Here is a 23,761-nt window from a genome sequence, read left to right as displayed (position 1 = left end):
TTTCCCTTCAAGCTTGGATTGTACAGACAAGGTGGGGTATTTTTTTTGCTTTTTTGGTGTCCTCATGTACATTGGTGTCCTCAATAATTTGCCTTGGTGCTCTCGATCATTTGCCTTGGTGCAATTTCCCATTCCTTGGTGCTCTTTGGTAAAAAAAAAATGAGGAGGTGCGGCAATGGAGCTACCGCGGAACATTTTGGAAAAAAAAAAGATTGACGCGAATGATTAAAATCGACGCGCGCGCTGACCAGAGACCGACTTATTTTTTTTTGGCCTAACATACAAAGTGAACTTCACCAAATGGCCAGTTTGCTTTCGGGATAGTGTGCCCCAAAATTTCTATCACTAAGTCAAATTCTTAACGAAATAAACGACCATTGAGCTAATACTTCACTATTCTACTTAGTTTCACATCCGTTTAAATGTCATATTAAGAAACAACAAGATTTATTTGTTGATTAGATTTACATTTTGTTCCACACGTTTCACACTCATATAAAAAGACCTGTCCACCTACTTTTGAGAAATTGTTACGTTAAGGCACCTTTAGAGAGTTGCATCCATTTTTTGTTCCGATAATAAAAAAAATCTGCTTTACAGTATAGACCACTTCGGGTACGCTATCAATTCTACAGGGCGATAAAAAAAAGCGGAACCCCAAAATATAGAAATATATTTCATATAAAAAAAGTTGCACCAAAATTAATTATGACTTAAAATATTAGTTATCTTGCGAGCGCGATTGGAACACGGAATAATGTAGTGCGTCTGTGTCCCACAAACCACGAGGCCGAAGGCCGAGTGGTATGTGGGACACAAACGCACTACATTTTCCGTGTTCCACGAGCGCGAGAACGAATTTATCTTCAAGCAAACTTGACGCACAGTAAAGTTGGAACACGCATGCTGTGTAACCTACGCGCAACTTTTGAATTCACAGTGAATTGTGCAGCACTAATCGCGTCACGTAGGCTTAGAATAGCGCAATACGCGGAGTGCGGTATGGACCGTGGCCGTGCGGTATGGTTATATGTAGCACGGCTTGTTGCCATGTATCGACCAATCAGGATCAAGGATTCAAGTTTGCTTGAAGATAAGCCAATTTATTAAAATACTTTACAGTGAGAAAATTATATCAATTGTTCTACACGTTACAATTTTATCACTAAGTAACCCTAAAATCAGTTTTGTCCAAAAACACAATTGATTGTGTGTTCTGACTGTTTGAAACAACAACAAAAATGACACAGAATACTTGTTTCAACAACTGTAGTACACAATATCTTTATAATCCATTGGTCGACAATAGGATTTGTAAAATCCATTTTTTGTTAAAAAGACGGGCCTGCAAAAGGACTTTGTTGAATATTTTTAACCTTTAAACTGAGGTTTTTTCGCTGGTGATGTTTGAAGACAATTGTAACGACAATTCTTGAAATCGCATTTTGGACTTAACAGATTTTTGGGTCATTTTGCTTAAATGGTGATACAATTTGAACGGATTGAGCAACTGAAGTAATTTTTTCATCTAAAAGTAGTTATTAAATTGGCTTACCAGGCATAATTGACCTATTGCCGTTTGCGAGTTAGCCACGCCCCTTAGACAACCCTATGGAATTTGTGTACGTTAAGCTTTGTTTGTCTCATGTTTTGTGCATTCCGCGTCCGTTTGTATATCGTGTAATTGGACAATATTTCCAAGCTGCGTTGACCGTGATTAGTTAATTATTTTTGGTGCTACAGTACATGTTTTTCTTAATATGAAATATATTTCTGTGGGTTTGGGTTCCGATTTTTTTACTCACCCTGTATCACAAAGGCCCCCTTTAATGGTGCAAGCATTGTGCTAGCTATTGTTCAGACAATCTGTCTCGACAGTTGCTTTGTACAATAGCAAGCACAATGGTTTCTCCATTGAAGGGGGCCTCGTGAGTGTACAGTAATCACGTACCCGGGTTCGACTACAGAGTAGGGGTGGGATGGGAAAAGGATGAAAATTGAAAAAGAAAAAATTACAGTAAAGGAAATAAAGTAATAAACTTTTGAAAAGCAAATATCAAAATTTACACATTAAAGCCGACTACATATTTCATATATTTTTTTAGCTACTTTTCCTGGAACATCCGAAAATCTCTTTCTTAATTAACCACTTCGCGCCAGGATTATTTTGACATTGACCGGACCCAGACACGGGATTGTTTTTCACGAACCTCGATGCCAGATGGGTTCAGGCCGTCATCTGCGGGTAGCACACCCTGAGATTTCCGGCCTCGCTCGCTGCAAGCGGGTCGCTGACAGATATTTCAGGCCTCGCTCCCTGCGTGTTTATCCGTCATCCGTTCCGAATACCACAAAACCTTTGCGTGTATACATGTCATCTGACATGGACTGGTTAAAGAAATATTTGTTTGTAATCCCTGTTGATAAATTCTACCAATTCTACGGGAGAATTTTTTTTTTTGTCGAATAATGTGACAATTCTGTGAATAATGGTCGACTGATCTACATCTCAGATTCAAATTTGCTTTTAAGATAACAAATGTAAACGCTCCATGCAACCTTAAATTTTACTTTTTCAATAAACTAATTTTGTAAGCCTCCTTCTACTGCCAAATTTTACATTGAAAAAAAACACCTGAATCGTAACGTTTGCACATTAATTATAAAATTAAATTTTATACCAACAAAGAAGTGGGCAATTTTTATTACCTGGTGACAATTTCTTTGCAAGAATTTTTTGTAAAGTTAAATTTAAAACTTTGTAATTGGCCCTAAAACTTTGAACACTGCTATAGTGTTTTGCTAGTCTTGGCTAAAGACTGAACTTGTAATTTTATTCCCCTATGTTGCAGCCAGTCCCGTGACAAACGCGGCTGAGTTGCCGCGGCAGTGGCAGTCTCTATCGACAAGACGAATCAAATCCAGTCTCGGTAATATCGGCAGCGCTACCCAGGAAAATGCTAATTGTTGGAACAAGCAGAGTTGGGGTTGAGCAAAAAGGGAGTTTAAAGAAAAAGTAGCCTTTCAAAAATTGTAAATGGTAAAAATTGTACAAAAAGAATGAAAACAAAGTGATTACGTTCCGAAAAAAAATTAAAATTTAAGGTGTATCTCAGGAAGTTATCAGGGCCCAATTTTACAGACATGCTAAGTCGAAAAAATTGTTTAGCAAATATCAGGGGAGTACCAGCCACCAGCAATAGCCAATGCATGTAATGTTGGCCGGTAACCGTTTTTTTTTTGTGCTAAGCATACACTTTCTGTGCTTAGGGGATTTTCCATGCTTAATAGTCGCGCCGTTAAATTGGGACCTGGTAATGTTGGCTTACTTCCAGTAAGCGTGGCGGAGGTTGATGAGACTTTTCAGAGGACTTTCGGTTCCTGTTATAAAAAGAAAAAATTGTGGGAATGGTTAATCATCACATTTACAGCTAAATGCAAATGCATAGCACATTTGCAATGTTGATGTCAATACCAACACAAGTACGCCAATTATCAGTCTACATGTTCAATCACAAGTAATTACACAACCAGTACGAATTGGCCTAGACGTTGTTCCGACGGTTCGTGGATATTAGTTGGTCGTGATAGCGCCCTCTCGCGGCAGCGGGTTATCGCGTATCAAACCACAACAACGTCTAGCTCACAAGTCCTCCAGTCTAGTCTAGAAGGACAAATATTTCAGACCAAACGAGGGGGGAAAAAAAATCCTTTTTCAAAACTAAATCTAAGGAAAAATCCAGTGCTAAAAAAAAAACTGCGGCGCTACGAAAGTTTGAAATAATTCATGAGAGACCCTTTCCTGACAAAATTTCAGATAAAACGACGACACGTTTTTCAAGAAATTTTTTATAAATTCTACGTCACTTCACCGATCTGCCGAATGGACGTTGAAGCGCTTACCTGACGAGCAGTTGTGGAGACTTTCTTGGTGGCCGGTTCGTCAGTGAAGAACATGCTTGGAATGTCGCTGCCAAAGTAGATCTTGTTGTTGTTAGCGATGGCTTGGAATCTCAGAACCTCCAGATACTCGGGCGTGAGTTTGATCTGAAATGAAAAAAAAAACATAAAACATTCTGATGAGAAAAATGTAAAATGTAGGGTAAAATCAGGGGGTAAGTGTGTGGTTAAAGGTAGATATTTGTCCATCCAAAATTGAGAGTTTTGTTAAATATTTCCCGGTAATGGCAATCAACGAATGAGGTCTTATATTTACGGAGAAAACGTTATTTGATTACACCTGATGTAGCAGCTGCTTGTTGCCTGTACAGCGGAACGTCGCTATACAAAACACCACTATAGCGAACATTCAGCTATACCGCATATCGTCCTTGGTTTCTGATTTTTTGTGTACAAAACATACCGAACATTGTTGTTGAAAAATGTCAACAAAAAAGCGACAAGTGGCTATTATTTCCCCAAGGAATAGAAGGGGAAAGCCACCCATTGCTGCAGGTAGTAAGCCCAAAAAGTGAGTAATTAATGAAATAATTCAATAGTCGGCATGTGTTCATTGTCGTCTTTCAGTAACTACCAGGGCGTGCAGGGTGAAGTTCTGAAGGGCACTTAAAAGTGAGTACCGGAGCACCAGCAGCTTAAAATCGCTATACCGAACGATCGCTGTTACGAACAATTTCTGTGGATCCCGCGATGTTCAGGTGGCTAGTTTTTGTATTGAATGTTCGTATTTTAGACGGCAGATTACACTAATTATGAACAAAAGTTAATGTCAATGTCAGACTGAACTAAACATTATGTTAAGTGTAATAAGGTTACCTAAAACCGCCATGGACCAACACGTACATGTGCACATTATGCATATAAGTCAAATGGTGTCTAGTCCCCCCCTAGAAAAGACAATGCCTTGTCCACCTGCGTTATGTAAAACACAACTTGTGTGTGTGTCTGCGACTGACTCTGCCTCTCAGTGAGTTCCCCCCGAGCGTCTGATCACCTGGTTGGATTCTGCCTCCTTCTACGACTTGCAGAACTCTATGTGCTTAGTCTATGGGAGAGTGTTATATTACAGGGACAAAGGGAAAGACAATGCCTTGTCCTCGTGCGTTATGTAAAACACAACTTGTGTGTGTCTGCGACTGACTCTGCCTCTCAGTGAGTTCCCCCCGAGCGTCTTATCACCTGGTTGGATTCTGCCTCCTTCTGCGACTTGTAGAACTCTATGTGCTTAGTCTATGGGAGAGTGTTATATTACAGGGACAAAGGGAAAGACAATGCCTTGTCCTCAGGGGTTATGTAAAACATAAATTGTGTGGTTCTATGACTGACTCAGCCTCTCGGTGAGTTCCCCCCCAGCATCTCCTCACCTGGTTGGATTCTGCCGCCTTCTACGACTTGTAGAACTCTATGTGCTTAGTCTATGGGAGAGTGTTATATTACAGGGACAAAGGGAAAGACAATGCCTTGTCCTAAAGAGTATGTAAAACACAACTTGTATGTGTCTGCGACTGTCTCTCAGCGAGGTGCCCCCGAGCATCTCCTCACCTGGTTAGATTCTGCCTCTTTATGTGACTTGTAGAACTCCGCGTCTGTCTTCGCCTTTTCCTTCGCCAGGTGGGTGGCGTCCTCAATCTCCGAGATCTTCTTCATGCTCTCCTTCTCCATGATCTTCTGGTCGAAGTGGATGCGGGCGACCTCGGCCTGTTTCTCCGCCTCGATCACCGCCTTCTTGCGCTCGGTCTCCGCCTCTTTTTCCACGACCTTCTGGTGCTGCTGAGCGATCAGGAGTTTCGTCTTTTCATTCTCCCTGCAAAAAAAAGAAGTAAATAGTTGGTAGATGCGCTATACAGGGTGGCCAAAAAAAAGAAAGGAACCTCATACTTCCACTAGCCTGAGACTCAAACCACATATACCAATGCATGGAGAATCTTTTTAGAAAAAAAATGAAACCGAGATCGCCCGATTCGGTCCAGTAGTTTTTGTTCTAGAGCCTATTTTGTGAAGCAAGGTGGGGGTCATTCTTATCCTGATGAACTACTAAACGAAGCCCTGGAACTTGACTTATATTGTAATTGATAGAGGCATCTAATAACGCCCACATGAAAGAAGTAATCTTCATAAAATAGGTTCTGCAGCATTTTGAAAAATGTCAATATTTTTTTACAATGGTAGCCAAAATCTTTTGTTTTCCATTCTTCATTTCCTGAAAAATATGCTCAATCATGAAGCATGAGACATTGATGATGACAATTACGAAACACTTAGTCCGATGGAGCAAAACACTTTTCATCACGTGTACTTAACATGCATCTCTACAAGCATGCACATTTTCAAAACAATTGTCTTTGCCTTTTTGAAGATCAGACTTCTCTAAAAACCTTTCAAATTTGTACTCACATCAATTCGTAGTTCTTGCGTATGGATTCAGGAATTTTGGGTTTTGTGACACGGACGGCCTGCATGAAGAAAAAAAAAACATGATATGAGATGACGACTTTGAAGAGATTTTTACAAATCATGGATTTAGAGAGAGAAAGACAATTAAAGATTTGTTCAAAATGTGGAGCGCTGTGGTCCAATGGTTACAGTGTTCGACTGGTGTGCCGTGGCACGTGGGCTCGAATCCTGACGGGGAACGTGGCGCTTGTGCTCTTGGGCAAGACACTTTACTACAATTGCCTCTCTCCACCCAGGAGTATAAATCGGTACCAGATTGCGCTGATCTCGAGCTGCTGCAAAAACGTGTCTCATGGCCTTATTCCCCCATTCATCAGGCCACGAGACCACGCGTCAGCCGATATCAGCACACATTCGGTCCTCTACCCTCACAGGTACCCATTCATACTCCTGGGTGGAGAGAGGCAATTGTAGTTAAGTGTCTAGCCCAAGGGCACAAACACCATGTTTCTGGGAGGGTTCGAACCCACATACCACCGTACATGAGTCAAACACCATAACCACTGGACCATGCCATCCTACCACGGTTACTCTTGAACACATGATGATATCAGTTTGTGCACATTTAGACTAAAAGTAAAACTATTGTGTACTTTGCGCCAAACCTGGGCAGACTGGACGCGCACACAGGGTGTGTCTTGCATAGAGCTTTCGCGAGTGGTTATGAAGCGCCCTCTATTGTTTGCGAACGGAGTTTATACCTGGATGTAAAGGCCTGGCGCCATTACGGTCAGGTCGGCCTGAAGAGCCTTCTTGAGATTCTCATCAATCTGGTCTGAAGAAAAAATTAAGAAAAAGCAAGATGTGATATAATTTCTCTCTCCAAATTGTGCAACGGCAATAACATAGCTAAAAACAAATTCCGAAGAAGTGTTTAAAATTTGGCAATAAAAGAGGTTGCTGGAAAGGGCAAGGACTGGACAAAATGCAGCACTAGGTGGCGCTGTTCACCGTTGATGTAAGAATGTGTCCCCCCAAAAAAGTTGTGCAAGCAGATATAGCCTTTAATTTCTCAAAAACTACTTAACATTAGTATTTGATCTTAATGGCGCATATTTATACTCTTGTGTATAATCAGTGAAAATGCCATGGAAATCCGTTCATGCAAACCAGAGATCTAACAGATTGTAAAAGGCTATGGGTTTTTCACCCATTCCAATGGGATGGGATTTACACAGTTAACTAAATTTACATCAGAGTGAAAAGGCCCGTGACAATCTGATGCACTGATATCACTAACTGTGTAAATCCCATTGGAATGGGTGAAAAACCCATAGCCTTCTACAATCTGCTAGATCTCTGGTTTGCATGAACGGATTTCCAAGGCATTTTCACTGATTATACACAAGAGTATAATTAATATGCTCCATCAAGATGAAATTCTCTTGTTAAGTAGTTTTTGAGAAATTAAAGGATATCTGCTTGCACAAGTTGTTTTGGGGACACCCTGTATTATGCCATACATATGGTCACTGCATAATTATCATTCCTAAAACCAAAAACGCTTTTCAAACACATAATTGTTTACTTACCAAAAAGTTCAATGTAGACCTCTTGGAGATTGTGTGCGCTGCAGAACTGGTTCAGTTCGTGGTGAACTTTGTTAAATATGAGAGTTTTATCGTAATCGGCGGTGTAGTTTTTCACCATGCTGTGAACTGCAAACAAAATTTCACAGGGGTAACATTTCAATACCACATTTCTTGAATTCTGAAAATGAGTGACTTTCAAATGGTACGATTTGCGCGCTTAAAGTTTTTTAGCAGTGCTTAAAGGGAATATACAACATTTGCAAACATCGAAAAATAAAACTACCAAGTTTTTACGAAATACCTTACTAGGATGTTGGTAAATGACAGTCTAAATCATCCTGTAAAATTATGGCAGCAGGTATGAAGTCATTTTCAAGAAAATTGTATTTTTGTATACATTTCCAACGGTGGTCGGCCGACCACCGTTGGAAAAACCTAACTATTTTTCAACTACTGCTCCAACTTTACACTTTTTTCAGTCCAAATTTTGTTTGCTATTAGTTACATGTTCATGAACGGGTGCAGGCCAGCTAGACTGGTTTCCTTACCTTACAATTTTCTGGCATTTATAAATTGGTCCATTTTATTTTTAGTGGAGTCAAGGAACCAGACTACTTGAACATTTTTGTTTTTCTTAGTTTTTCCAGCATTTGTGAACACAAAACTTCAAACATGTCAGTGTAACAATATTTGATCTATTATACTAACCCCTCAAATAGTTCATTTCTGAAAATTACAGCAAAAGCCAATGATGTACATTCCCTTTAACCATTTCGCGCCGGAGGCCGTGATATCACGCACTAGCTGTTTTTGTGCACGGGCACGGCTGACGGGTTTAAGGCATCAAGATTGCTTCGACTCGCCTCTGGGTGACGTCGAAACAGGCTAATCCCTCATGCCTGTGTAGTCTGTGTAGTCTGTGAAACATGAGGTTTCGGCAACAAATATTGTACGAATTCTACACCATTAAACTACACCATTAGAACGATCCGAAAACACTCTTTCAGCTGGTATATGGTTGATGTATGGGCGGCCAAACATATCAACATGCCAGCTTTCTGAAAAGTAGTGAATATATCTGTGTGTGGTTTCCTGGTCGACTAAAGTCGCCCATGGGAACCAGCAGGGGGCACTTCCTTGTCGACAAAAGTCGCCCATGGTGAGGAAAGGGTTAACTGAATCCAACTCGGTGTGAGAAATTTTATGTGAAAGACTTTCTTTAGAGATTCGTTTTTCTGGGATCCAGTTGCAAATGCAAAAAAAAAAGAAGGTTTTCTCTTTCTAGAAATTTGTATTTTGATGGGAAACTCACCGTCACTTGCTGAAAGGATATTGACAACTTCTATCCTGTCGAAGTAAATCATGACACCTCCGCTGGGGAACGGGAAAAAAAACAGCATAAGCATTTGGAGGATAGAAATACAGGGTGAGTAAAAAAAAAAGCAAAACCCACATGTCGGGACCATTGTTTTAGTGAAGTTCTGCATGTAGCCCTTTCAAAATCTAGGATACGAAAGCCGAATTCACAGGCTTTCTTTTAGTACAAGAATCATTCGAATCGCTCGTGTACTTTTCAAGTTGCATTTTTTTAAACGCAACCACCGTTTTAAAGTTCTGTCCACAGATCACAAAAAGGTAAGTGTTCTTTCAACAAAACAAAAACAAAATCACATATGGATGTGTGTGAATTGTTTTTATTTTGCTGAAAGAACGCACACCTTTTTGTGATCCGTGGACAGAACTTTAAAACGGTGGTGGTGTTTAAAATTCCGTAACTTGAAAAGTACACGAGTGATTTGAATGATTCTTGTACTCAGAGAAAGCTTATGAATCAGGCTTTTATATCCTAGATTTTCAAAGTGCTACACTAAAAACAATAGTCCCGACATTTGGGTTTTCGGTTTTTTGACTCACCCTGTAGATCTCAAATCCATCAAAATACTAGAAAAACCATTTGTTAGAATTTGAGGGGTTTGAATTTAGGGTTTTGTATGAGTCAACATTGTTACGTAAATACCTTGTTCCACAAGGCACGTTCTTCACTTCGTCTGACTGCAGCGTAATCTGTAATCCGTGCAAGAGAGAATTTACAATGTTGGCAAATTTAGACAGTTGGAAAATACACTAATAAAGGTAATATACAGCATTTGCAAACATAAAAAAAAAACTGCTCTGTTTCATCTGAAGTAGGGTCAAGAAACCATATTACAAGAAAAGCACTGGGAAAACGACGTTGTATTGTTGGCTGGTGTAGCGACCCGGGCAGTCCTATCATATAGGGTTACCCCGTAACAGTCATGGACAGATTCCAGTGAACAGCCATTCTGATTCAATTAAATGGATTTTTGTTTGCACTCTGAGACCAGCTTTAACATGTAATAGGCTTGCCTGGCCTTTTTTTTTTTTTTACGAACTTACCTGAACTGTTCTGTATGAAGTGAGGAACGGGAACATAAAATGAAAGCCTGGGCCGGACGTCGAGGTCAGTAAAGCACCACCCTAAGAAAGAAGACAACGCCATGAAACAAGCACATTAGTTTCTGGTTACTGGAAGTTTGGCTGAGCTGAAAGGGCCCATGCAATGTACTTGTTTTTTAACCAGTTTCCGCCGGGATTATTTTTGACATTGACCGGACCTAGGCGCGAGATTGTTTTTATGAACCTCGATGCCGGACGGGTTCAGGTCGTCATCTGCGGGTGGCACACCCTGATATTTCCGGGCACGCTCGCTGCGAGTGGGTCGCAGACAGATATTTTCGGCTTCGCTCGTTGCGTGCTTATCCATCATCCGTTCCGAATATCGCAAAACTTTTGCGTGTATACACGTTCTCCGATGTAAACTGGTCAATTTCAATCCTTGAAAATGCAACCATTGTGTCACAGTTAAGCTTATTTTCAATTTGCGTTTTACCATTTGAGGGTATTTTGGTGTCTTTGTTTTTATGCTAATGCCAATTTCCATATTCATGAGCAAAAATGTGATGTCATTCCCGGCAGAAAAAGCTCAATGAAAGCTGCATTATGTTCGATATCATCCGCACTGCTTCTGAATGTCATTGGCACTGCCTCAACCCATTAACAGTGATTGTTGGAGAATTTTGAAGGATTGAGGCAATGGTCACCCCTCCACTGAACTAATTGAAAAGTAACAGATGATTTTGGAGGATTGAGGCTGAATTCAAGTTTTACATGGTGGCAATTGGAGGATTTTGAAGGATTGAGGATGGTCCATGGCCAAAAGGAGTTACGGTTAATGACATTCTTACCCTGTAGTAAACTGCAATATGACCTGAAAAGAAAAAAAAAGATATAAAATATATCAGAATTTCAGAAATTTAGGATAACTCACCAAAGTCTTGTAAATTTCTCACACGGTATTTGCTTGTTAATTGGGAAATTGTGAAAAGAGACATTTTAGATACATTTTTAAGAACCCCATATTAAATTGTAATATTCTAAAATTGTGAAAAGAGACATTTTAGATACGTTTTTAAGAGAAAAAAAAATCATATATGACTTTTCAACACTGACTAAGAACTTAAGACAGTATTGCAGAGAATGGGAATGATTTCCAACTTAGCAGTCCATCATTTGCAGCTATCCAAAAAGTAACTGACGTAATTATTGTTGTAAAACATACTTGGTTGAAAGATAGTAAGGGAACTAAACTTGCTGTGAAAGTAGGCCTATTATTTCTGGCAAGCTGTCAGTTTGAAGAAATCAACGAAAGAAGGCCTTTCCAACGAGATGCATCGTTTTAAATTTTTGCTAGTATTTCTTGTTTTTTTTACCCGGTGAGGCGCGCACAAGCGTTGACACAATGTACGTGTACCCGCACAGTTGCTGTAATTCGTCAGATCAGAGCGTGACATCGCATAGCTGCAATCAGCTCAGTGAGAACGGTTTCCGACCCTGAATTCAGGCCCAATTTATAGCATGCTTTAGCAACTTTTGATTTGAAATCGAAATCCTAAAATGCTGGATAACAAACTGGTTTATAGTTTTACTTGGCCTTGCACGTATTCTTTGGTCTAGTGTTTCATACCTTCTTCAATTTTATGCAGAGCAAAGTTCATCATGATGGCAGCTATCGCGACAAATCCAGCCAGGAATGGAATGATGTTTGCCATGGTGTCCAAAACTGTGGGCTTCAATACGGACTGCAAAATTGGAAACTACAAAAGAGAAAATTCAATGTTTTTCAAATCAAAGATTGAACTTAATACTATAGTACAAACAATAAATGGTAATCCTTACTTTTAGGACACCTCTATTTTGTCATGTTTGTACGAGTTCTGTTCAAAACTGACTTTTGCAGATGACTGTCCAGTACCAAAGTGACTTTTGCAGGCTAAAGAAGTCTTTTTTCTTCAGACAAACTCATGTTAGTTATAATTTTGAAAGCACTTTCAAAGAAAATGTGACTTTCCTACCTTTTTTTGCAGTTCGCCATCTTGCTTTTTAAATTTATTTTCTGTTTGTCATCGTCGTCTTTAACCCCTCATAAATCAAAACCCTGCCCTCTTTCTACAAAATTAAACCTGCTGATATTCAAGAGGTGTCATTGCCAAATGTTCAAATGTGTCAATAAATATCAGAATGTCACTTTTGAGTGTCATAGTCAGCTGTTTTGGTGAGTCTTTTAACCTTATAAGTTATATAGGAAAGGGGTCCTAAAAGTAAGGATTACCCAATAAATTTTTATACACAACCTGTTTAACTTTAAGGCTTGACTCTCATTGACTGGGCCCCGAACCACGCGCTGTAGTTTTTTAAACCCACTTTTTGGGGCACCAAAATTTATTGTAGCCCCCCCCCCTTTCAAATGTGCTATGGGTCCGCCCTTGCAACGTCAACGACATGCAACGGGCATGACGGGTTACCGCCAGCACAGCACCTGTCCTGAAGCAGCTTTGAATATGCCTGCACTGTGTGAACACAGTAACGTTAGATTTAAACTGCTTGTTTAAGCTAAACTGTACGTTTTGTTTATGTCAAGTGTTGCATGGAATTTCTCATCAAGCACCAGTTCTCGACGTAAAAGTAAAACCTAAAAAAAAAAAAACCTACCTGGATAGTCTATAGTCTTGTACACGTGAAATTACAGTGCAATTAAGCGGTGTTTACAGCAAACTGTTCCCGTAAAAAAAATGCTTTGGCTACCCTTGGCCACAGTTCAAATTACTAATAAAGTTTCTATTTGGACAAAAAGCCTATTTTTTATCATAAAGTATTGATATCCTTCCATCATAAATGAAAATTTTGTAAATTGTTGCTTTTCATTCGCAAGATTGGAAATATTTAGTGAATATTTTGTTTTGCTGCACCAAATGAATGTAACGGAAGTAGCGCCCTCTAGCGGTTACCTTTGGCCATTATCTAAATGATAAAATTTGTACGGGTCAGGAAAAATACAATGTTCTCACAACTCTCCAAGGTGTCTGAGGCGCGCATTAAATTAAAGCTCATTTTATCATCTTTCATTTTCTGTTCACTTGCTTTGAGGTAGTCCGATGACTTTTGGCAGAAATTTCATCCAAAGATAATCACCCCTATTCAAAAAAGAATTAAGTCATGAACCCCATCGCACTGATGTCTAATTTCCATTGCAAAACAGAGCAAACCATGGAGGGGCATATTCCATCCAAATTTTACAGAAACACAATGTCGCAGTCCTGATCACGGCTTCCATCCTTCATTTTAAAAACTTTCATTCGTGGCGCGGCCCACAAAATATTCTATAAAAGCAAGAAGCATTGAGGGCATACCGTCCTGATTGGTATATGCCGTGAAACCTCTTTAAAGGTAAAACCCGGATTGAGCTGTTATATTCGAGAGTTCGTAACAGGGTTAAGGATCTCTCTTAATATCTCCAGATTTTACCTCCTAACCGTAAAGGGGCCTGGGGTGGAATCCGACGTTTCCTCGACAGTTCTGAATTTTTTTCTCCGCGACGCGAGCTGTTATGGAGCGCCCTGGCCTCGTGGTTAAGGGCATTGAATTCGTGGTCTGCGGGTAATTCTGCAGGTTGTGGGTTCGAGTCCAGCCCGGGGTTATGGTGCGTGTGCCCTTGGGCAAGGCACTTTGTCACTCATTGCTTCTCTCCACCCAGGAGTAAATGGGTACCTGTGAAGGCAGAGATGGTTATGTGATTGATTTAGCTTGCTTGCGCCTAACAGGCAGCATCGAGCTGTATACTCCCCAGGGAGCTGAGATTGTATTTGGAATGTTTAATTGGCCCAATGATCAGGGGTAATAATAATACTGTAAGCGCCGTGATTTAATTTACTAAAAAGGGCGTTCTTAAATGCCGATTATTATTATTATTATTATGACTTTTTAGCCTCGAGCTTTGCGCATCTTTTGATACCAAAAACATAAAAATCGGACCAAGGGTTGCCACGGCCACGCAGCGATTTTTTTTCCGGCGCTACGCGTACGCGCGGTGAATTAACTGAATTTTCCCATACGCAGTGTACACAGAGCAAAATTACAATTCGTGCATATGAATGTTTAATTAGCCATAATTCCAAAGCCCTTTGACCTTTAGTCATGACATTTCTTGGCAGTATGTTGATGATAAGTTGTTCTATGCAACGCGATTTTTTTTTGGGGGGGGGGGAGGGGGATGAAATGACGTCACGAATAAAGTCGACTCCGAAATGTGCATGCTTTGACATATTTAAACGGAGACTGGCTTGATTGGATAACGGGTGATATTCAGACTATATTCGCCGGTAGGGACATTATTAAGACCCACATTACTGATTGTGTTAACGAGCACGTGGCATATCAGCATGTTTGCCATTCGACAATAATTTGGCGCGGCCCGCAAAGTTTGCGTTCGGCAGCCAATCATAGACATATAATAAAAGCTGCAGCCAATCATCGCTCGAAATGCTCGAAATCCCGCACCGGGGGCAGTGCGCCACCAAGAATTTGCCACGAAAAGTCCCCGTTAATTGTGGCGATGGTAAATTCGCGCTGCGCGGGGACCGGCTGTGAATTCAGTTTCCGGTCAGTAGTTTCGTAATCGTATGATTCATGTATACTATTTGCCCTTTTCTAATATGGTGTTTTTTTTTGTCAGGCGGCAGAACGCTATGCCACAATCTCTAACAAATTAGCTAAGTTATGGGTCAAGTTTTGTCGACCGTAAACTTGAAAAATGGACTTCCCATGGCAAACTCTGGCCGGCGCACTGAATTGTGAATTGCAGGATCTGGACTGCAAGAAAAACATGTAATCAGCAGATAGATTGGTGTACCAAAATTGGACAGCCGATGATAATTTATTTAAAAATTACGGAACAGCTAGATGTATTGCTAAACACTATTGAATGTTTACGCAATGAAATGTTAAAATGAAGTTTCCCGTATAGGTGTTCTTGAACTAACTACATTCACCACTTTCGGGTACAAACACCAGACAAATTTCGTTTAATGAAGAAGCTTTGTAAAATTGAGTTAAGTTGACCTTCCATAGTTTTGCAGGCCCTGGTTGGCAACAATGCAGTTTGCCAACCAAGCGCAGAAAGGTCTCAACCTCGTCCCCAGGGTGTCGAGCAGTACGCGCCCACCACTACCTGCTCTCTCACCCTGGTATTGGATCATTTGCATGTGCAAGATTTTATGCACACGTATGCAAATGAGGAACAGTCTGGTGCCTGGATATGCGTTACACATTAGCGTTTGTTTTTGTATGCGGTGTCTGGGGTAAAAACAGAGTCAACTCGTAGCAGCGCGAGCACGGCGTGAGTTACGAAAACACGATTTTTGAAATCAAACTGTTACGATCTTATCGAGATAACATGCAGTATCATATTTCATATTAATATGAGCAACTTGGGAAAGGAAATTAGTATTTTCGAGAAGGCGTGGACGAATGATCGCAAAAACACGTACTGCACGTTGTGAATATATAACACCAAGTACACGATAAAAATCCATTACTAGCCAATTGCGGTATCCAATCAGGATACAGGAAGAAAGTTTCATATCCAGGGTTTACTATTGGAAACGCAGTTGGAAATAAAGTAAGCACTGGGGACGAGGTTGAGAAAGGTCTATACCCTGAAATGGCGCCATATTGATACAGCGCCCTCAATTGTTTCGTCAATACCAGTTGCGTCAAGTTCCAAAGTTCGTCGTTTAAAATTATTGAAGATCACAAATTTTGAATCATTTTACTAAATGACCTACAATAATTGTCACTTCTTAAATGCATGCAATGTAACTTCAAGTAAATAAGTTTGCTCAATGTATTCGTATATTAACCAAATTACGCAGTTACAAGAACAAACACCGTCGCGTTTTTACTCTAATTCCGATGTTTAGCTTCTGCAGCTAAAACATACTCCCCAAATGCAGAATTTAAGAAAACCGTAAAAGCAAACAATTTAAGACTTGATAAAATAATGTAATGCTCAGCATTTAAAAAGCTCAAAGCTTATAAGCCTACCTACTTCACCAAATACGTGAGTTTGCACTCAATAGCTATAACTTATAAGTTAAATAAAACATCTCAGTCAATTTTAAAAGCGAACTGTAAAATTATATTCTGGCTATAAAAACTAAACCTACTAAAACTTTTCGCAAATAAATCTTTACCCTTATCAACAATAATGTGTACAACCCACTCGTTTGTATTATAACCAATCCTTGTGAAAAAATGTGTTGGCTTCTGCCTGAGACCTAATGACGTCACGCTTTGTTTACATGTGCGCTTTCCTATGTGGCAGACGGTCCCTACTTCCGTCTGGCGTCCCGACTTCGCTGCCAGGTCTCAGGTCTTGTAATGACAAGGGAAAGCTTTAGAAAGCTGGTCAGAGAAAAGTGCAAAAACATTCCACTGAAAGTCTGCCTCTGCTTTACGCAACTGTGAAGTAATCCTATACGATAACACTGCCCAGATCACAGGCAAGTGACTCAATCTGTGCGATAGGTGCAATGCAGAATGGCAAGTTATTGGGACCAGGCTCCAGCAAAAAACCCTAAATACCAAATTTAACTCTGTGAAGTCGAACATTACAATTCAATCTATGCCCAGTATCCAATTTTTAGTATCTAGCGTTTCAACCTCGTTCCCCATGGGTACGATCTTGCTGTGCCATGTTGTTTCCCATCATGCCTTGCGCGATCTTAGTTACTGCAAGGAACGCGCATGCGCCCATGGAGTCGAGGCTGCTAGCGTTTAACCGCGCACACTTCGAACCGATCTGGTGAGTAAAGGAAGCTGGGGACACCCCTCATGGAAGGTTTGGGCGCCCCCAACGGCAGCTTGAAAGTGAACCTCTGGAACAGGTTGGTGACGAACAGGAACAGCTCCATCCTGGCCAGCCCCTCGCCCAGACAGCTCCGTCGACCTTTGACACGAGAAGGCAAAAAAAAGATCGACAATCAGAAAGCTTAAGAAGAAGTCATCTCGAAAAAAATCCACTATGACAATATTCGGCTGGCGGTTCCAGACCTAAATGGGGGCAACCAAGCAAATCAATTCCTATAGACACCAGTGATAAATCCCCATACTTCAATTTTTTTTTTACAATTACTCAGATCTCTCTCAGGTGTTCAGGCTGCAGAGAAGAAAAAAAAGATGACCAACATAATTATGTCGTCCTTGATTTACCTTTAATTATCTAGCGAATAAGGGCGCCCTGCCAACTTAAACTAGGTAATAAACATCGGAATCGATTGAAGCATGATGAGAAGAATGAAAATTTTGAAAAAACGAAGTATAATAACTTGCGGCCATTAACCTTAAATTCAAGTCTATTTGAATTGCCCAAAATGGCGTCGCAATCGTTCAGTTATGGCCAAGTTCGGGCAAGGACCATTAGTGATTGATTTGTGACGTACCTTACGTCTGCGCACTAATAGCAACGTGCAAACGTCTCTAACCAAATGCTGGTCAAAATGTCATCCAAAACTTCTGGATCCTGGCTCCCTGCTGTACGTTATGAATGCGCGCGGGTATTGGTAACCAGCGGTGCAACCAGGCCCAGTAGACTGGTTCCAAATAGTCGACTAGCGTAGTCAACCCTGTCGACTAGACAGAGTTCGGGCTAACAATAGTTGAACTATGGTTAACAAATGGTCAACAATAGTTCTTGCGCGAACTTGCCTATTATGGCCTCAGAAGTGCTTCCGTAAACTTCAGGCGCATGCGTGCATATTTAGCGAATTAACGTCTACATGATATTGTGGAGTAAACAAATAAGGGGGACGTGTGATGTGTTGTAAATGTATAATTCGTAATCGTAAATTATGAATCAAAGTTGCACAGTTGCGTTTGCCCGCCCTGATCATAGGTTATCCGCTCCGTTCACCTCACCGCCCAAGAAATTACAGTTGGGGGTGACCGACCGACGCCATCTTGCCTGACGCACGGAGCCCATAGTGTACTCTGGCTTTGTTTCTTTCTGTTAATTCCTTTCCCTAATGGCCTAAAATCTTGATTGGTCCGAAGAAACTTTGTGAATAATTTTTGAAATCTGGGGTCTCCGACATTGTGTGGTTCGCCAACTTACCGACTGAGAAGGGATTGAACCTTTCGTGTTGGATGAGTTTCGTGCCGTCTTCGCTCAGAAAGCGGTCAGGGTTGAACTCCTCCGGACAATCCCAAACCCTGGGGTCGTTCATCATTGCCCACAGATGAATAATCACCGCTGTTGTTTGATATGAGGTAGAGAAAGCCATATTCATACAAGGTGAGTTAAAACAAACTGAAACCCTAATGGTAGGACCAATTTTGAATGAAGTGTTGCCCGTAGCACTTTCACAATCTAGGATATGAAAGCCAGACATTAAGTTTCCTTTTTACAAGAATCATTCAAATCACTCAGGTACGTTTCAAGTTACGGAATAATGAAGGAAACCATCATTTTAAAGTTGTGTCCAGATCACAAAACAGTTAGTGTTATTTCAGTAAAACTAAAACAATTCTCATAGACGAAATTAGTCGTAGGCCTACCAGCGCCCTTAGAAATGGCACTTAAATTTAACGCGGAAACAGTATATGAGAGACGTTTTGTTTTTTTCTTACGACTTACTTCTTCCTTTTGGGATGGTGTAGCCTTTCAGCTGTATTTCTTGAGTCGTCTCGTAGGGTAGAGTGAAGGGCGCAACCGGTCGCCAGCGCTGTATCTCGTTCAGGACCGCGTTGGTGTAGGGCATGCTGGGACGGTCCTCACAAGATGGTTGCCGGTCACCTCCAACCACCTCACTGATCTCTCTCTGCATCTGAAATGCACGCAATGGGTATTGTGTGAGTCTATAAATATGGTAGGAAGTTGTGTAGTCGGTGACATTGGCGAACGGGTTGTTTCTAAAATACATAGACATGCACGAGTTTACCCAATAATACCCTCTCATTAAAGGGAATGTACATTATTAACTTTTGCTGTAATTTTCAGAAATGGACTATTCGAGGGCTTAGTATAATAGGTCAAATGTTGTTACACTGACAAGTTTGAAGTTTTGTGTTTGAAAATGCTGGAAAAACCAAGAAAAGCAAATATGTTCAAATAGTCTGGCTCCCTGACTCCACTAAAGATGAAATTGATCAATTTATAGATGCTGGAAAATTGTAAAGTAAGTGTAAGAGTCTAGCTGGCCTGCACCCGTTCATGAACATGTAACCAATAGCAAACAAAATTTGCACTGAAAAAAATGGTACATTTGGAGCAGTATAGTTAAACAAATTGTTAGGTTTTTTCAACGGTGGTCGGCCGACCACCCTTGGAAATTTACACAAAAATACGGAACAGCTTGATGTAGTACGAGTACTTGTACTCCAAGTACAAGTACAGGTCTTCGAGTACGAGTACTTGTACTTCCGATTACGAGCACGAGTACATGTACTTCCGAGTACAAGTACAGGTCTCCGAGTACGAGTACTTGTACTTCCGAATACGGCCTTACGGTTCATTGTGCGTATTTGGCCCAGGCCCTGACAAACCACTCACGGCTAGCTGCTGAATGTGTTTCTCCGGACGTGCACAGAGGAAAATTAGGAAACTTCGATTTCTCCATAAACCAATCAACCATTTCACACTGAAACTTTATCGATAAAAATAGGTAAGTCCAGCTATACCATTTCCCCCGAGTACTGCTATTCGAGTACGAGTACTTTGATGATCGAGTATACGAGTGCCGTCATTTCGACTACGAGTACTTGGACATTCGAGTACGAGTACTCCAAAATATAAAGTACTCGAGTATTACTCGAGAACGAGTACCGATGACGAGTACTACACCGCTGTAGTATGGACGTAATGTTTGTGAGTGGACGAAACGAGCAAATTCCAGAGTTTGTACATGAGTATGCATCGTGTGAATATTCTGTCTGTGTTGTTACCTTTTCTTGTATTTCGGGGTAGTTCAGTAAGCAGGAAATCAGCCACAGGATCGTGTGCGATGCTGTGTCCGTCCCCGCGCCGAACATGTCAAAGACGAAGCGCCAGATGTGATGATGGGCGAAAGCTTCGCTGTCACCCGTACCCTCTGAGGCACCGCTCCGCTCTCGCTCCTTGATCTCTCCGATGTACATATCGATGATGTCCCGGAAATCGTTAGGATCATAAGACTCCTGGTGTTCCTAGAGATTTATGATGAGATAAAGGAAACTCTTGTATGAGCAGTCCCGATTTTTCTGAGACGATTAGCAGGGGCTAATTTGTCAACAGGTTTCATTTATGGGAGTCATGTTGGCGTATAGTGGTACTCCCCTCGCCCTCCACCGATGTGACCCGGGTTCGAATCCTGCCTGGGTCAATATAATTATGGATTGGGTTTTCAGTCCCACCTGATTCCATGGGATTTCCCCGGAATATTTTGGTGGGATTTTCCTCCCACCTCTAAAACTGTAACCTCTTCTCACTGTCTCCTCCCTTACATGTTTCTGCAGTCTTGCGAGCTAATTAGTGGCTATATATAGCTTTTGAGGGAATCCTTGGTTTCTTAAAGTGTGATGGCCTAGCGGTTAAGAGCACAGGACTAATGCTCTGGTGTTTCAGAGGCAACAGTGGCGTGGGTTCGAGCCCGCGGGGTGGATTGTGCCCTTAAGCAAGGCACTTAACATGCTCCGTCCTTCGGATGCATCGTGAATTGCCGTAGGTCCCGTATGTTGTGTAATGCAATGTGCGTAAATAACCCAGTGACACTTTATAGAATGGGTTTGCCCCGGTGTTCCTGGCCTCCTGTTTAAACTCCCACGCGGAGTATTCAGGAGAAGAACCAACTAAGAACCAAGATTACCAGAAATCAGCAATAGGAATTTCAGAGAAAGCGTTTACCTGAATAACTTCGTTGATGTGGTCTTGTATAAAGCGCCGACCTGCCTGCATTTTGGAGTAGAGAGGAGTTTGAATGAGCACCGGGAATATATTTGCCAGCGCATCGACGCCCGTACTTGCGAATGTCACCTGCACACTGCGCAGCAACTTTTTGAATTTCGGGTCGTCGTAATCGAAACGGTACCCAAAGCAGACGGTGCAGATGATGTTCGACACTGCTTTGTGGATGTTAAGGTTGGGATCGAACGATCGATTCTTTTCATTTTCGATTCCCTCCACCAGGTATCGAGCCTCCTCGTTGATCTTGTGCTCCAGGCTCTTCTTGCCGACTCCGAATTTTCGAAAGGCGCCGAGGCCGAACTTCCTTTGTGCCCTGGCGGTCTCGCCTTTGGCCCACATCAAACTTCCTGTAAAAAAAAAAAAAAAAAAAAACTTTGGTAATAACAAACGTGATGAACTGTTTGTCAGATAAGAATGTCGTGTTGTGACGTAGCACTTTACATACCAAAGGTCTTACGCGTTTCATTAAATTTTTATTACCCCTGTTCATCAGGCGATGAGACCATTTTCTTTTGTAGCAGCTCGAAATCAGCGCCATTTAGTCTCTACCTTCATATTAATGTACCCCCAAAATGTTTACCCCTGGGTGAAGAGAGGCAATCGTAGTAAAGTGTCTTGCCCAAGAACACAAGCACCAAGTTCCCCGTCATGGGTTCCATGTTAAAAGAACGAACACGACGCAATATCACGAAGCCTTCAGCCAGGATAAAAAAAATTGCTTCACCAACCAAAAAGAAAAGAAAGGAAGTCAAGTTTCCAGTTTCTGATCGACTAGATTCAATTTATGTGACTATATCCTACCTTCAAGAGGTGCGATGTATTTTGCCAGTGGCAAAGTTGATCTGTCCATGAGTCGAACCCCTGGTTTCAGAAATACCTCCTTGGCTGCATCGATTTCGCTGATGACAACGACAGGAGACCTACCGAGAAACGTCCCGACCGACATGACACCGCCGTACTGCCGGCTCCACTCCGCTACCACTTCGTGGGCATGCTTCTTGGACCGGACCATCGCGGGAAGGTTCCCCAGCAGGGGCCATCGCCACGGCCCCGGCGGAAGGTTCTTCTGTCGGCCTCGGAACAACCACAAGACCACCAGGAAAATCAGCAAGAAGACGCCGGCAGACTTGAGATCGAGAGCGCCGGTGAGCGAAGAAAAAGCAGCTGAATTCTGACCAGCCATCGCTATCCAATTCACCTCACGATTCTGTTAAGCAAACCACGATAAATGAACATACAGTTCCACAACATTGACCTTTTGTACACCATTATTCAACTACACACTCACGTTGCAAAGTCTACTTCACGTGTCTGCACGTACAGGTAGGTCGGAACACACAAACAAAAAAACCCTATTGTTTGAAGAAACTAGTTTAGAGTTCACGGCCATGGCGTACGGTAAAGTCGTTGATATACATGTACCTTTCGCCACTTTGCAGAGCATTGCATGCAGCCAATTACAAATCAAGACCTGGGCCCAATTTCATAGAGCTGCTTAAGCAGAAAATTTGCTTAAGCACGAAAAAACATTGCTTAGTAAAATTAGGTTACCGGCCAAAACTCCATGTGATGTACATTGCTTGTGACTGGTATTTAGCTGTTGTTTACTTAGCATAACAATCGCATGGAGTTTTGGCTGGTAACCTGATTTTATTAAGCAAGACGTTTTTGTGCTTAAGCAAATTTTGTGCTTAAGCAGCTCTATGAAATTGGCCCCAGCTGGCATATACTCTTATCTGATACACGGTACCCTGTGGAGACGTGTGCATAATGGGAACGAAAGATTGTTCACGTCTCCTCAGACCATTTTTTATTTGTGAATAAAGGTTATCACGAAATAGTTACACTTATGGATTTTACTCAAAACTAGGAATTTCCGAGGTGTGTCGATCATAATCTGTGGCAAATTGGAGTAGGGCCTATTTAATGTAAGGGATATTAAGTCCGCATTTTAGCCCAGGAAATTAATTATGGTAAGAAAACCCGATTATTTTGAAACTACAATTTCAAACTCTAAAACCTTAGTACACAAGAACAAAGAAATTATACAATTTCCAATGCAGCGCCGGAGGGGTCAGGCGGGTGCGCGCATTGTTGGCGTGTTGGGCCCACTGATCTCTATATAAAGACTGGATAGCTAATATAGAGATCAGTGGTTGGGCCCATACATAGATATAGAATAAAATAATAGATCGGCAGCAGCGCGTCCACACGCGTGGACTTGCATGGAGAGTCACGTGCTGGAGGAAAGATACAAATAATGCGCGAGAACGTGGCGAACGCAACGCCGTTTACGCGCACCTCCACTTGGCGAGATCTTCCTACAGAGTTAAATCCCTTCTACAGGTACGTGTCTAACGTGTGTCCCCTTTTCGTGCATTTTGCTCGACTTGGCGGACAAGAGCCCAATTCGCCCTTTGCACGCTCCGCCATAGGCATGCAGAGCCTCGATCTAGCAACT

The 23,761-nt window shown here is 41.5% G+C and overlaps 2 protein-coding genes across 4 annotated transcripts; both read right to left on the bottom strand.

Moving 5' to 3' along the window:
* Nucleotides 1–2,668: 2,668 nt before the first annotated feature.
* LOC119731177 (erlin-2-B-like) lies at nucleotides 2,669–13,123 on the bottom strand. 3 transcript variants are annotated; one of them, XM_038204242.1, is made up of 12 exons: nucleotides 13,017–13,123; nucleotides 11,992–12,121; nucleotides 11,213–11,235; nucleotides 10,365–10,445; nucleotides 9,964–10,010; nucleotides 9,259–9,320; nucleotides 7,947–8,072; nucleotides 7,116–7,189; nucleotides 6,355–6,413; nucleotides 5,503–5,764; nucleotides 3,904–4,047; nucleotides 2,669–3,381 (listed from the first exon to the last, which is right to left on the bottom strand). In XM_038204242.1, the coding sequence occupies exons 2-12, from the start codon at nucleotides 12,074–12,076 to the stop codon at nucleotides 3,364–3,366; spliced, it is 981 nt and encodes a 326-aa protein (XP_038060170.1). In that variant the 5' UTR covers nucleotides 12,077–12,121; nucleotides 13,017–13,123; the 3' UTR covers nucleotides 2,669–3,363. The 3 variants fall into 3 exon arrangements, with proteins under 3 accessions (XP_038060170.1, XP_038060171.1, XP_038060173.1); XM_038204243.1 differs by lacking the exon at nucleotides 13,017–13,123 and adding an exon at nucleotides 12,929–13,004; XM_038204245.1 differs by lacking the exon at nucleotides 13,017–13,123 and adding an exon at nucleotides 12,659–12,739.
* Nucleotides 13,124–16,024: 2,901 nt separating this feature from the next.
* Nucleotides 16,025–22,624, bottom strand: LOC119731176 (cytochrome P450 2J3-like). The gene is made up of 7 exons (XM_038204241.1): nucleotides 22,589–22,624; nucleotides 22,102–22,507; nucleotides 21,241–21,647; nucleotides 20,304–20,543; nucleotides 18,997–19,186; nucleotides 18,475–18,612; nucleotides 16,025–17,310 (listed from the first exon to the last, which is right to left on the bottom strand). Exons 2-7 carry the CDS (start codon nucleotides 22,481–22,483, stop codon nucleotides 17,132–17,134), a joined length of 1,536 nt encoding a protein of 511 aa, XP_038060169.1. The 5' UTR covers nucleotides 22,484–22,507; nucleotides 22,589–22,624; the 3' UTR covers nucleotides 16,025–17,131.
* Between the last annotated feature and the right edge of the window lie 1,137 nt (nucleotides 22,625–23,761).

The sequence above is a fragment of the Patiria miniata genome, unplaced genomic scaffold (genome assembly GCF_015706575.1).
Source record: "Patiria miniata isolate m_02_andy unplaced genomic scaffold, ASM1570657v1 HiC_scaffold_23, whole genome shotgun sequence".
NCBI classification, from domain to species: Eukaryota; Metazoa; Echinodermata; class Asteroidea; order Valvatida; family Asterinidae; genus Patiria; species Patiria miniata.
The sequence above is the reverse complement of the archived record's forward strand: the minus strand, read 5'-3'. Positions and strand labels throughout refer to the sequence as shown.

What these genes read in the sequence shown, in the direction of transcription:
- LOC119731177 (XM_038204242.1), bottom strand. Translation starts at nt 12,076, where the DNA reads ATGGCAAACATCATTCCATTCCTGGCTGGATTTGTCGCGATAGCTGCC. An exon ending in ATATTGCAGTTTACTACAGG is followed by an intron (nt 10,446 to 11,212) that starts GTAAGAATGTCA and finishes CTTCTTTCTTAG; the next exon opens with GGTGGTGCTTTACTGACCTC. An exon ending in TATCCTTTCAGCAAGTGACG is followed by an intron (nt 8,073 to 9,258) that starts GTGAGTTTCCCA and finishes TTTTGTTTGCAG; the next exon opens with TTCACAGCATGGTGAAAAAC.
- LOC119731176 (XM_038204241.1), bottom strand. Translation starts at nt 22,483, where the DNA reads ATGGCTGGTCAGAATTCAGCTGCTTTTTCTTCGCTCACCGGCGCTCTC. An exon ending in ACATCAACGAAGTTATTCAG is followed by an intron (nt 20,544 to 21,240) that starts GTAAACGCTTTC and finishes ATAAATCTCTAG; the next exon opens with GAACACCAGGAGTCTTATGA. An exon ending in GTTCAATCCCTTCTCAGTCG is followed by an intron (nt 17,311 to 18,474) that starts GTAAGTTGGCGA and finishes CTCGTGTCAAAG; the next exon opens with GTCGACGGAGCTGTCTGGGC.